General features: G+C 34.4%; 1 protein-coding gene across 5 annotated transcripts in view; it reads left to right on the forward strand.

Moving 5' to 3' along the window:
• Positions 1–13,292, forward strand: part of HSD17B4 (hydroxysteroid 17-beta dehydrogenase 4) — an 88,210-nt gene that overhangs the window by 21,198 nt on the left and 53,720 nt on the right. For all 5 annotated transcript variants that reach the window (XM_055298771.2, XM_055298775.2, XM_055298772.2 and 2 more), the window contains 6 exons: positions 860–967; positions 1,353–1,412; positions 2,651–2,672; positions 2,769–2,815; positions 4,356–4,440; positions 5,771–5,958. In XM_055298771.2, the coding sequence (XP_055154746.1) occupies positions 860–967; positions 1,353–1,412; positions 2,651–2,672; positions 2,769–2,815; positions 4,356–4,440; positions 5,771–5,958 (510 nt within the window). The remainder of the gene's footprint in view (positions 1–859; positions 968–1,352; positions 1,413–2,650; positions 2,673–2,768; positions 2,816–4,355; positions 4,441–5,770; positions 5,959–13,292) is intronic.

Genomic DNA, 13,292 nt, shown 5'->3' on the forward strand with positions numbered 1-13,292 from the left:
TCCACATCTTAGCTATTGTGAATTGTGTTGCAGTGAACATTGGAGTGCTAATATCCTTTGATATTTGAGGAGAATTTCAAGTCAGTTTTTCTTCTGATTTCAGTTCTTTTGGATAAAGATGTGGAAGTAGGATTGATTGATCTTACAGTAGTTTTGTTTTCCTATGTATTTAATCTTAAAGTGTTTTTCACATTTTTTCTTTTCTTTTGCTGAAAAGTGGGTTGAATCTTTTTTTTTTTTTTAACTTTTCTTCCCTGCTCCTTTTTTTTTTTTTTTTTTTTTTTCTGGAAAGGGTCTTGCTCTGTTGCCCAGGCTGGAGTGCAGCAGCCTTGATTTCCCAGGTTCAAGCAATCCTCTCACCTTAGCCTCCCAAGTAGCTGGGACTACAGATACATGCCATAATGCCCAGCTAATTATTTTGGTTTTTAGTAGAGATGAAATCTTGCTATGTTGCCCAGGCTGGTGGTCTTAGACTCCTGAGCTCAGGCAGTCCTCCCACCTTAGCCTCCCAAAGTGCTGGAATTACAGGTATAAGCCACCATGCCCAGTCTTTTTTACTTTTTGAAAGAGGAAAAACACGACACAGTTAAAAATTTTGTGAGAAGAACCTGTGTTTAAATATTTTTGCTGTTTCTTTATGTCTGTATTCAAAAATGAAGAGGAATGTTTTGAAAATGCTTGTGGTGTGTTTAGTAAGATGGGATAGGGTAGGAAGGAATTGGGCAGTCATCTGACTGAAGAGATGTGCTAGTAATTAGAATTTCATTTTCTACACACACACACACGCACACACACACATGCGCACACATTTTGAAAGTCTAGAATAATTAATTGTTGTTTGCTTGTTTTTGCATTACAGTGAATGATTTGGGAGGGGACTTCAAAGGAGTTGGTAAAGGCTCCTTAGCTGCTGATAAGGTTGTTGAAGAAATAAGAAGGAGAGGTGGAAAAGCAGTGGCCAACTATGGTATGGTATTTGAGAGAACTATACTATTTATTTTCCTTCAACTAATGCTATTTGTCACATTAATAATCTTTGAGCAAATATCTCAGTATTCCAGTATAATTATGATTTTCTAAGTCTGCCAAAATTCTCTGACTACATAATATGTATATGTGAGAATTTCTAAAACTTTTGATGTAGACTATTTCATGATTCTAACCTTTGTTCTATTGTTTGCTATTTTTATTAGTGAGCACATGATATAATTAGTAAATTATTGTGGATATGGATATGTTCTTCTAAATTCTGTGGGGTGAATAGTATCTGTCGTGTACTCTGACCCACAGAATTTAGAAGTCCTTTGGAAGGGAGGTTGCCGAAATTTCATACAAATTTTCCTTTCCCTCAGATTCAGTGGAAGAAGGAGAGAAGGTTGTGAAGACAGCCCTGGATGCTTTTGGAAGAATAGGTGATGTTTCTTTGTGTTACAGCTCTTATGGAGCAACTTCTACCTTCCTAATGAAATATTTTTAAGTTGACTTTTATTTACTAAACAGATACCTCTTTCCTCATAATCACATTTTAAAATTTGATTTATAAGTTAATTATTTTACTTATTTCATAAATGGCTTAATTGAGGTGGCAATTTTATGGATATAGTGTTGAGTTTGTTTTTTTTGCACCTTAAGTGCTTTAAAAAATTTATGAGCATTTACTCAGTGCCCTTTTTAAAATAATTCCGTTAAACCTCAAAGATGTTTATAAGATTAAAAAATAAACCAATATTTTGGCAATAGAGGAACCAGTGGATTCTTTTGGATAATTATAATAATTTGAATTAAAATGATCCAATATCTTGCTAATTAAGATGATTTCTCTATAATAAAAATCTTAATTTTTAAGAAGTATTTCAAATAAATTGTTGAGTTTGTTATTTCTCTAGCTAATCTTCCCAGTTTAGTCCCACACACCCTTAATAAAAGATTATTTAACTACTAGATGGAGACATCACAGAAGATAAGCCCAACATGTTTACAATCTGAAAAACATTACTTATTCTGAATTGAATGGGCTCTCCCTTTTTTGTTTGGTCTATTACATTTATTTTTCTAATTGTTTGATTGAACTCATAAGAACCATGTTCACATATCATCTGACAGGGATAAAAACCACAAAAATGTGAAATCATAGGGTGAAAATAGCCACAAGAGGGCTGAACCTTAAAAAATAATTATTTTCTTTCATAGTGAGAAAATAATTATGTATCAAGATAAGGCATCAGTTTGTAACTAATGGTTTTCTTTTTGGACTTTTTACTGTTGAGTGGCAAGGAAAAAATCTAACTTTAACTTGCTAAGTGAATTTTGAGGTTAAGTGTAGAATGGCTTATGGTTCTGATTCCTTAGAACCTAAGAGTTGTAAAATGGCTAATTCTATAAATAAGTGGATAGAATTTTGATAGAGAGGTGGGAAAATTTATAGATACTAGTTTGAGAGGAAGTTGCTTGATATAATGTGATACTTAGGCTTTTGAGAGTCAATTTTTTTTGATATGGGTATAGACTTTTGTTTTGATAGCACTCTTTACCTATTATATTTACTTTTTCATGGTTAAAAAAAGTCAGTTTTGAGAGAAATGTGAGTTGTAAGCAAATGCAAACTAATATGCTTGCTTTTAGATGTGACTTGGATCTTTTTATATTGTAGATGTTGTGGTCAACAATGCTGGGTGAGTATTTCTTTTTCATTTTTAGTGATATGTATATAATTTTTAAAAAAAGTATATACTTTTCTCCTTTTACCCTATACAACATTGATTTTTTAGAATTCTGAGGGATCGTTCCTTTGCTAGGATAAGTGATGAAGACTGGGGTAAGTTGTTTTTAATATGTCTCTGGGGAACATACTTATCCATTTAGCCTTTTTAGTATTTGATAAATTTATACATTTAAGGAAAAACCTGCTTCTATCTACTTTTGCTGCTAATATAAATGATGAGTAAACTGTATACTGAAAACAATGAATAGTTAGAAGTAGCCTCTTTTAGAAAACATTTAATACTTTTAAAAAATGTTAAATCATTTGTTTAGAAGTTATCTAAAAGGATTTTATTTCTTCAGGTTTCCCTCTCCCCTCTTTTTCTCCTTAAGAGGTTGTCAGCATTTTCTAGCAGTATTAACTCTTAACAGGCTTTAACGTGCTTATCCAGCTGTGTGCATCTTTTTCAAGAACAGCAGGATATGTAAGGTAGTCTAGTGCACTAAAAATGATGGAGATCTTAGAACAGGTTAGGATAAAACCTGGATATAATTTTGAAGCTTCTAGTTAATAGGAAAGTTTTCCATTCTTTCTGAATTGGAAAGATTGAGTTTAGATAATGAACAAATCACAGTTAAGAATTTTTTTTTCTTTTGCTCCTCTTTGTCCTTACTTTCACTGGCCATCAGAACTAAAATGAACAGTGGTGGCTGAGACAGTGGGACGCATGGCAACTGAGGTGAAACAATTGTATCATTGTTTATAGAGTGTGTTTTGGGGGAATATTGCCTGACCGTCTTTTGGAAGAAGAGTTAATATCTTTGATTTAGAATTAAGCTAAGAAGAGCTTTTAGTTTCTGCTTCCCTTGTAACAACTGGGGTAAAAAAGAAGCTAAGAAAGATAGGATTTGCTGGCAAAGGGGGCCTATGTTGGTGCTTTTCTTGGTGCTGCGATGGGACTGAGGTATTTCCTTCTCTGATTGCATCCTACTAAGCCTACTACTCCTGACTACCCTTCTCTCTGTCTTTTTTTTTTAGTTCCTTTTTTCACTCTTACATTCTTCTTCTAATATACACATGAAAACATTTGTTTTACCAAAAATAAGTAAGAATTCTTTAAAAACTTGACAATTAAAATCTAGAATTGTCTGTCTGAATGTTTCGTAAGTGGTCTGTTCGTTAGATCGAAATCTGTGAAAACAGGCCTCTCACTAACTCATTTGCAAACGGTAACAATAGGGATCTAGTGAGTATTTTGTAAATATTTCTTAATGAGCTATGTGGTTTATGATTATGCTTTAGCTGATGTTAGTGTTGAGTGCCAGTTATATTTGTAAAAATCTTGGATTTTATATTAGCAAATTTTTATATAAAGTAGGCATAAATTAAGGGTATAGCATTATATTTAGATGTGTATAGGCATTACATTAATTTTACAAATTATGAGGAAAGCTGTTGTAGTTCTAGGTGTGAAGTATTAATTAGCATAACTGGAACAAAGGCAAAATACTCATTGGGATGTGACAGTAGGTGATTTTATACATTAGGTATAAAATGAACATCTTTGTATAAATACAACATTGCTTATGTTGATTCTCAGACATGCCTACTAAGTTTTTACAAAATATTTAATAAAAATAATTTATTGTTTTAGATATAATCCACAGAGTTCATTTGCGGGGTTCATTCCAAGTGACACGGGCAGCATGGGAACACATGAAGAAACAGAAATATGGAAGGTAGAGTTGCATGTGGTTGTCAAGGGGGATTGAAGATGTGTCTGGGGGTTCTTGTGTACAGGGAAAGATTATGTGAAGTGTTGTGAAATCATTTATGACATTGAGGAATATGTACAGGCTTTAAACATATGGTTTTGGCACATACCCTCATTAAATTGGTATAATTTAGTCACAGATTGGCTGAGTTGGAAAGCTTTATATTTATTTTTTACCTCTTTTTGTTATTAAAGATTTTCTTGCTGCTCTCTGGCAATTTTTATTTTATTTTGAGCCATAGTTTCATTCTTGCCCAGGCTGGAGTACACTGGCATGAACATGGCTCACTGCAGCCTTACCTCCTGGGCTCAAGCATTTCTCCCACCTCAGCCTCCCAAGTAGCTGGGACTGCAAGTGTGTGCCACCATGCCTGGCTAATTTTTTAATTTTTTGATAGAGACAGTATCTCATTTTGTTGCCCAGGCTGGTCTCAAACTCTTGGGCCCAAGTAATCTTCCTGCCTTAGTTTCTGGCATTTTAGAAGATAGTACACACGTTGAGGATTCAGCTATACCTTATTCTGTAACCCGAATATTATTTCATGTCTTACCAACTGGGGAGAGATGAATGGCTATTCCCTGCTGGCCGGTGCTAGTCAGACGTGAGTTAGTCTTTATAAACTGTTTAGGAACTGTAGGACCCCTCATGATTGCTCCTAGATAAGTAACTCATTGTGGCAGTGCTAGTACGCTTTAGTCCATGTCCTCTGTTGCACTCTAGTGTTGAGGTCATTCCTGTTAATTTAGGATCCATACATATCTAACAGAAGCAAATTGCTTGTGATGCCTGTTTTTGTTGGAGATTTCTAGTTTATCCTGGTCCTGACAGTTTATGAAAATAAATAATATGTTTTATTTTACTTGCCCTAAGTAGAGTGAGTGAGGTTGGGTCAGATTTTGAGATGGCATTGTTTTAATGAGGCATTTAATATTATTCAGAAAGGGGAGAGAGGCAAAGTGATGAGGACTGAAAAATTAGAACTGTTCGATTTAATATTTCTTTCTAAAATTTTAACTTATATGTTACCAGGTTATTTTATGGTTGTAAAGCATAAGTCTAAGATCATTTGGTTCTGGCCAGAGAATCTTTTTAAAACAGTTATATCTTGTAGTTGAATTTTGAGAGATTACTTATATATTAATATTATTTTAGTTACAGAAATCATGATTGTAGGAAGCTAATGAAAATACACATTGTTGGTTTTGATAGGTGCAATAGTACCAAAACAGAGTTAGAGTTGCAATGTTATCAAATTATGGAAAAGATGATATTGAGAGATTGATTTTCTTTTTAGGATTATTATGACTTCATCAGCTTCAGGAATATATGGCAACTTTGGCCAGGCCAATTATAGTGCTGCAAAGTTGGGTCTTCTGGGCCTTGCAAATTCTCTTGCAATTGAAGGCAGGAAAAGCAACATTCATTGTAACACCATTGCTCCTAATGCGGGATCACGGATGACTCAGACAGTTATGCCTGAAGGTAAGTAAGCAAGCTTATATTTTTCAGTGCTGTTACTTACAAATCTATGTGGAGTGAGCTTTGCAAAAGTATTTAATTTTCTGAATACTTAAAAATTATTTTTTTTTCAATTTCGAAAGCATTATCTGTAAATTGTGTTCATTGTGGAAAATTTAGAAAAGCACAAAGGAAAAAATAAAAAATGACCCATAATTCTACCACATTGATACTTTAATTCTTTTTCTCTGCATAGATATTCATAATTTTTTTTTTTTACAGAATGGGGTAATATTCTTCCTGTTTCATAATAATTATTGTAAAAATAGATTATTTTTTAGAGCAGTTCTAGATTTACAGAAAAATTGTACAGAGAATTTTTTCTATGCTTTACCTCCCACAGTTTCCCGTTATTAAGATCTTTGGTCAGAGTGGTATATTTATTACAATTGATGAACCAGTATGGAGCCATTATGATAAGCTAAAGTTCATCATTTACACTGGGATTCACCCTTTGTGTTGTACAATTGTATGGGTTTTCACAAATGCATAAAGTTATGTATCCACTGTTATAATGTCATGCAGAATGGTTTTACTGCCCTAAAAATCCCCTGTGCTTCACCTGTTTGTCTCTCCCCTTTTCTCCCTGTATTCTCAGGGATTGAAGCTCATTTCCTTTTATTGTTCAGTAATATTCCATGGTATGAATGTACTACAATTTGTTTATTCATACACCTATTGAGGGAGATCTTGGTTTCTTCCAGTTTTTGGCACTCATTAATAAAGCTGCCATAAACATTCATGTGCAGGTTTTTGTGTGGACATAAGTTTTTAAGTCGTTTAGGTAAATACCATGGAGTGTGATTGCTGGATGCTATGATAAGACTAGGTTTAACTTTGTAAGAAATTGCCAAGCTGTCTTCCAAAATGTTTGTATCATTTTGCATTCCCATCAGCAATTAATGAGAGTTCTTGTTGCTCCACATCCTCACCAGCATTTTTTATTGTCAGTATTTTGGATTTTAGGTTATCTAATAGATATCTAGTGATATCTTATTGTTTTAATTTGCACATACCTAGTGATGTATGGTATTGAGCATTTTTTTTCCTGTGCTTATTTGGCATTTATTTGTCTTTTTTGTTGAGATGTCTATTCACATCTTTCACCCATTTTTAAATTGTATTGTTTGTTTTCTTGAATTTTAAGGATTCTTGTATATTTTAGAAACAAGTGCTTTATCAGATACATGTTTTGGAGATTTTTTTTTTCAGTCTGTGGCTTGTCTTTCTATTCTCTTAATCTCCTTTACTTTTGAAGGATAAGTTCATTGGATACAGAATTCTCAGTTGGTGGCTTTTTTCTTTCAACACTTTAAATACAGGCATATCTTGGAGATGTTGCAGGTTTGATTGTAGATCATCACAATAAAGCTAAGATTGCAATAAAGCAAGTCATATAAATTTTTTGGTTTCTCAGTGCATGTAAAAGTTATATTTACACTGTGCTTTAGTTTATTAAATGTGCAATAGCATTATGTGTAGATCTAAACCATATACATGCCTTAATTAAAAACCACTTTATTGTTAAAAAATGCCAGTATGGATAAATGAAGTGAGCACATGCTGTTGGAAAAATGACACTGATAGACTTGCTTGATGTAGAGTTGCCATAAACCTTCAGTTTGTGAAAAATGCAATATTTGCATAGCACAATAAAGTGGAATATAATAAAATGAGATATGCCTGTATTTCACATCACTTTCCTCTTGGTTACATGGTTTCAGAAAGGAAGTGTGACATAATTCTTATCCTTATTCCTCTATAGGTAAGGCATTTTTTTTTCCCCTCTGTCGTCTTCCAAGATTTTCTGCTTATCTTTGGTTTTCTGCAGTTTGCGTATGATGTATTTAGGTGGAGATTTTTGATAGTTATGCTGCCTGGTGTCCTCTGAGATTCCTGTGGTTTGGTGTCTGTCATTAATTTTAGAACATTCTCAGCCATCATTCTTTCAAATACTTCTGTTTATTCTCTTTTTCTTCTTCTCGGGTTCTCCTTGTATGCATGTTATATCTTTTGTAATTGTCCCACAGTTCTTAGATATTCTGTTCCATTTTTCTCATTCTTTTTTTGCGTTTCCTTGCAGGAAGTTTGTATTGACATATCTTCAAGGTCACTGATTCTTTCTTCATTTCTTTTACGATGGTTTTGATTTCTAGCATTTTCTTTTGATTCTTTAATTTTAGAGTTTTATCTCTCTGCTTAAAGTAACCATCTGTTCTTGTGTATTATCCACTTTTTCCATTAGAGCCCTAAGCACAGTAATCATAGTTATTTTAAATTCCTTGTCTGGTAATCTCCAAATCTCTGCCGTATATGAATCTGGTTCTAATGTTTGTCTCTTTAGCCTGTGGTTTTTCTTGCCTTTTAACATGGGTTGTAATTTTTTTGTTGAAAGTAAAAAATAATACTATTGAGTAACAGCCAGTGAGATTAATAGGCTTTCAGTGTGAGGTTTTATGTTTATCTCGTTAGGACTTAGGCCGTGTTTATTATTTGCTATAGCTATGGGTATCAGAGGCTTCTGTTTGCTCTCTGTTCTTGTTTTTTTATACTCTGTTGTCTTTGAGTTTCCTTTGAAACTTTTTGTTAAATAGAGTTTGTATCTTGGAGCTCTCACTTGTAATTGTTATTATACTGGAGCCCTGTTGATGGAGTGGTAAGGTATTGGAGAGGGGAAGTGTTCTGTACTCTTATTATTAAATCTCCATTTTTTTAGTGGGTCAGAGTCCTGGATTGGGACCTTCAGAAGGGTTTTTTAGCCTTTTTTTTTCTCTTTTTTTCTTTTCCTTCCCTTTTTTTGAGATGGGAAAGCTAGAGAAGTTCCAACTGTCTAATCACTCTTCCCCTAGGTCAGACAAGGCTCTGGTAAAGTAGTTTCTCTTCAGAGCAGGCCTTAAGTAGAACAGAATACTCTGGGCATATTTCAAAATGGTTTCTTCCCCCTTGTCTTGTCCAAAGCATGAGGGGATTTTTCTCTGATCTTCACTGTGTGGTAGGAAATTCTGGAGGTAAAACTTATAAAAGTGTTGGAGTCTCCTCCTAAGATTGGGCCCTCCTAAGATGAAACAAGTCCACATTCAGCCTCTAGCAATTTGTCAGTTACTGTTTAAGTGTTCTAACTGCTTGGGCTCTGGAGGCTTCTATCTCAGTAAGCTGGGTTTTCTGAATTTGCCTGTGTCTCCAGTTTTCCTGATGGTTTGCCCTGTGACCTGAATTCTCTGGTGCCGATGAGCAGAGTTGTTGATTTTTATCTTGTTAAGCTTTTATCTTGGTTTGAGGATGGAAGTAACAACTTCCAAGCTCTTTTTATGTTGGAGTGCAAACTGAAAGTCTAATTATTATTATCTTTTCTTTTCCCATATCATGAACATTTTCCCATTTAATAAAATAGTGCACGGTATCTTTTAATGGTTGCATTATATTTTACCTTATTCATGTTCCATAATTTTAAAAAATGCTTTTTATGGTCATAGTTTCTTTGTGTAAAAGAAAAGACTTTTTTGTGTAGCTTTCCAGTATACATAAGAGTAAAGAAAGTTAAGAACTGTCTGTACCCATCATTCGGCTTCAGCAAATGGTCAACAGCCAGTTTTGTTTCATTTTTTGGTCACCTTCTCCCTTTTCTTCTGCAATATTTCAAAGTAAATCCCAGACATTATGTTTTACCTAATGAACACTTGGAAATGAATATCTAACAGATATGGACATTGTAACCACAATGCCATTATCACAACCAAACAAAATAACTTGCTAATATCACCTACCAAATTCATATTAAAATTTTCTAGTTGTCTAGAAAGAGATATTTTTCGAGTTGGTTTACTCCACTAAGGATCCAAACAGGGTCCACAGACATTTTTGTTGTTACAGCTCTTAAGTTTCCTTTAACACATAATAGTTCATCTTCTCTTTTTTAAAAAAAAGTCAAGCTGGACAGGGTGGTTTGTGCCTGTAGTCACAGCAACTTGGAAGGCTGAGGTCAAAGGATTGCTTGAGCCCAGGAATTCAAGGCTACAGTGAGCTACGGTTGCACCACTGCACTCCAGCCTGGGTAATGGACTGAGACCCTCCCTTAAAAAAGAAAAAAAGCTGTTCGTTTGTTCAAAAATCTACTTCTTTTGTTCTATAGACTATTCCTCATTCTTGATTTGGGTTGCCTTTTCACCTTTGTGGAAAATCAATTGACTACTTACACCTGGGTCTATTTCTGGCTTCTCTATTCTATTCCATTGATCTGTGTGCCTGTCCTTTCAGCAATATTATGATGTTTTGATTACTCTAGTTTTATATTAAGTCTTGGAATGAGATAGTGTGAGTCTTTCCACTTTCTTTAAACATTTAAATGGATAATTGAGAGCCTACCTTTATTTACTTATACAATATGTATTTAATAGTTGACTATGGAGAACTGTGGTTTTTGGTACTCTTGGTTTTTATATATTTCAAAAAGAAAATCTACGTAATACTTTAAAAGTAGCTTCTGTGAAAAGGTACAAAATAATTGATGAAAGTATTTTAAAATTAGCTACTCCATGGAACACGAAAACTTACAGTACCGTATATTTTCCACATTTGAACTAACATTCATTTTAGAACTTGGGATTTGTAATACTACAGCAGTACTTTGCAGCCTTTGCCAAGAGCTGTGTCTAACCAATTTTCTTTAGTGTGGAATACCTATTTGGACCTGAGATCTAATTTTTTCCCTTGTTTCCTTGACAGCAGAGCCATTTTTAAAGCCTCTTATTCTTTAAAAACTCTTTATGTTCTCATAGTCGTGTCAAAGGAATTCTTGTTGAAGAATCATATTATGTGAAAGATATGTAATTTATTTGTTTCCTTTTAAGTATGATACTGTATAGACACAAAACAGTATAGGTTATAGATAAGAAGTAAAGCATGAAAATGTAATGAATATTCATGAACTCACTTCTCAACCAAAGAATTGGAATATTGCCAATAACTTGCATCTAACTTTGTACCTTCTTTCTACCCCCCTGCTTCATACCAAGAGACAAACCACTAGTTAGTATTTGTGCTGATCATCCCTTTGTTAGATTTCTACCTTTAGTCACTTTTTTGCCATGGTTTCTAGACTTTTTGGGAAGCAGTACATTTTCAAGAAAGTAGTTAAAACTTTAGGTTTTAAATTTGTTTTTCTTTGGGAATATGCTATCATTTATTTGAACAGATGTGGACCACTAAAGACATTAGGTAAATGTTTAATCCTTTATGCCTACCATGCTCTAGTAAAAGAAGTTTAGAAAATAAAGTCTACTTTAGACAAATGACTTAATCTTTCTGGATCTGTTTTCTCTTCCACAAAGTAAGAGAGTTATAGATCATTTTAAAATTTCCTTTAATTTTGGGACCATTATTTCTAGTCCTAAAATTCCATTATTTTTATTCTGCTTTTTTCTTACTCTTTTATAGTTTAGAATATCTGAAAATTTATTTTGACCTGAAGCTTTTCTTCTCCTCTTCTAAAATATTTCCTTATGGGCAATTAAAGGAATTATTTGTTAAAGAACCAGATATTATGAGTAATGTGTGGAGACATTTTTGCTATTTCATTTCCCCTTTGAAATATACTTGATACATGAAAAATAATGTATATAACTTACTTGTTTCTTACATGAAATAAAATAAAACCCTATAATGAGTATCCAGGAACTAACCTTCCAAGCTGTATTAGTTATTTACTGCTCTGCAGTAAACTACTCTAAAACTTAGTGGATTAAAACAGCATACATTTATTATCTCACTCAATTTCTGGGGTTAGGAATTTAGCCTAGCTAGGAGGTTCTGCTTCTAGGTCTTTAATGAGGTTTTAATTAAGATGTTTGCTGGCACTGTAGTCATTTGGAAGCTTGGCTTGGAGGATTTACTTCCAAGCTCATTTGTGCACATGGCAGTTGCCAAGAGGCCTCCGTTTCTTCCTACCTGTTGTCAGGAGGCCTCAGTTTCTCACCATGTGGCTTTTCCGTAGGACTGCTCTTGACATGGCAGCTGGCTTTCGCCAGAGCTAACTATTTGAAAGAGAGGGTCACCAAGACAGAATCTGCAGCGTCTTGTATAACCTATTTCAGAAGAGATTTACCATCACGTTTGTCCTATCCTATTAATCATGCAGACTAGCCTTGGTACACTATGAAAAAGGACTACAAAAAGGCATAAATTAAAGGACATGGGGGTCATTGGAGGTCATCTTGATGACTTGCTGTCATGCAACCCCCAAACTGGAGCATTTCCATAACTTTTGTCTATTTTTGTAAACTTTTTTTTTTTTTTTTTTTTTTGAGACGGGGTCTCGCTCTGTCGCCCAGGCTGGAGTGCAATGGCGCCATCTCGGCTCACTGCAAGCTCCGCCTCCCGGGTTAACGCCATTCTCCTGCCTCAGCCTCTCCGAGTAGCTGGGACTACAAGCGCCCGCCACCACGCCCGGCTAATTTTTTGTATTTTTAGTAGAGACGGGGTTTCACGTGGTCTTGATCTCCTGACCTCGTGATACGCCCGCCTTGGCCTCCCAAAGTGCTGGGATTACAAGCGTGAGCCACTGCGCCCGGCCTATTTTTGTTACCTTTTTATCTCACCCCATTTCCTCCCCCAAGAGGTAATCACTTAAAGAGAATATTAATTCCCTTGCCTTTAATTTTTTTTAATAAAAATTACATGAATAAACACTTTATTGTTTGGTTTTCTTGTTTTTGATCTTTATGACATTTGTCGTTTAAAAAAATTTTGGGGGAATTGTACTTTGTCTTTCCATGCAATTTTAGGGCTCTAAGATTTATATAAAGCTGTAGCTCGTTCGATTATATTGCTGCAAGACTATTATGTGAATTTACTTAATTATTATTAATGAACATATGGGTTGCTTTTCAATTAATCTGCTTTCTTGTACTTGTGTTCTGGATAACAAGAACAAGAATTTTTCTAGGATATGTACTTCGAAGTAAAATTGTTGAGTCAGGAAGGGTACAAATGCTAATCAATAGTTAACTTTTCTTTATAATATATTTTAAATTCCAACATTTCTATTGCATTGTAGTTTAAATCTGCTGTTTCTTCTAACTTTTACTCATAGTGGCTTTTCTTCATTGTGTACTTGGTGATTTCTAATTACCAGCTCTTTACCTGATCTTTTTCTGTATTTGTTCTGTGTTCTAAATTGGCAATGTTTTCTTCAGAGAGGATCTGTCTTTGCTACTGCTGGTTACCAGGAAGCATAGCCAATTTTGGTCTGCTTCAGTCTTCCTTAAAAGTTGAAGTTCAGTGTGGAACAGTTTAGGTTTAGG

This window comes from Symphalangus syndactylus, chromosome 11, assembly GCF_028878055.3.
Source record: "Symphalangus syndactylus isolate Jambi chromosome 11, NHGRI_mSymSyn1-v2.1_pri, whole genome shotgun sequence".
Classification (NCBI taxonomy): domain Eukaryota; kingdom Metazoa; phylum Chordata; class Mammalia; order Primates; family Hylobatidae; genus Symphalangus; species Symphalangus syndactylus.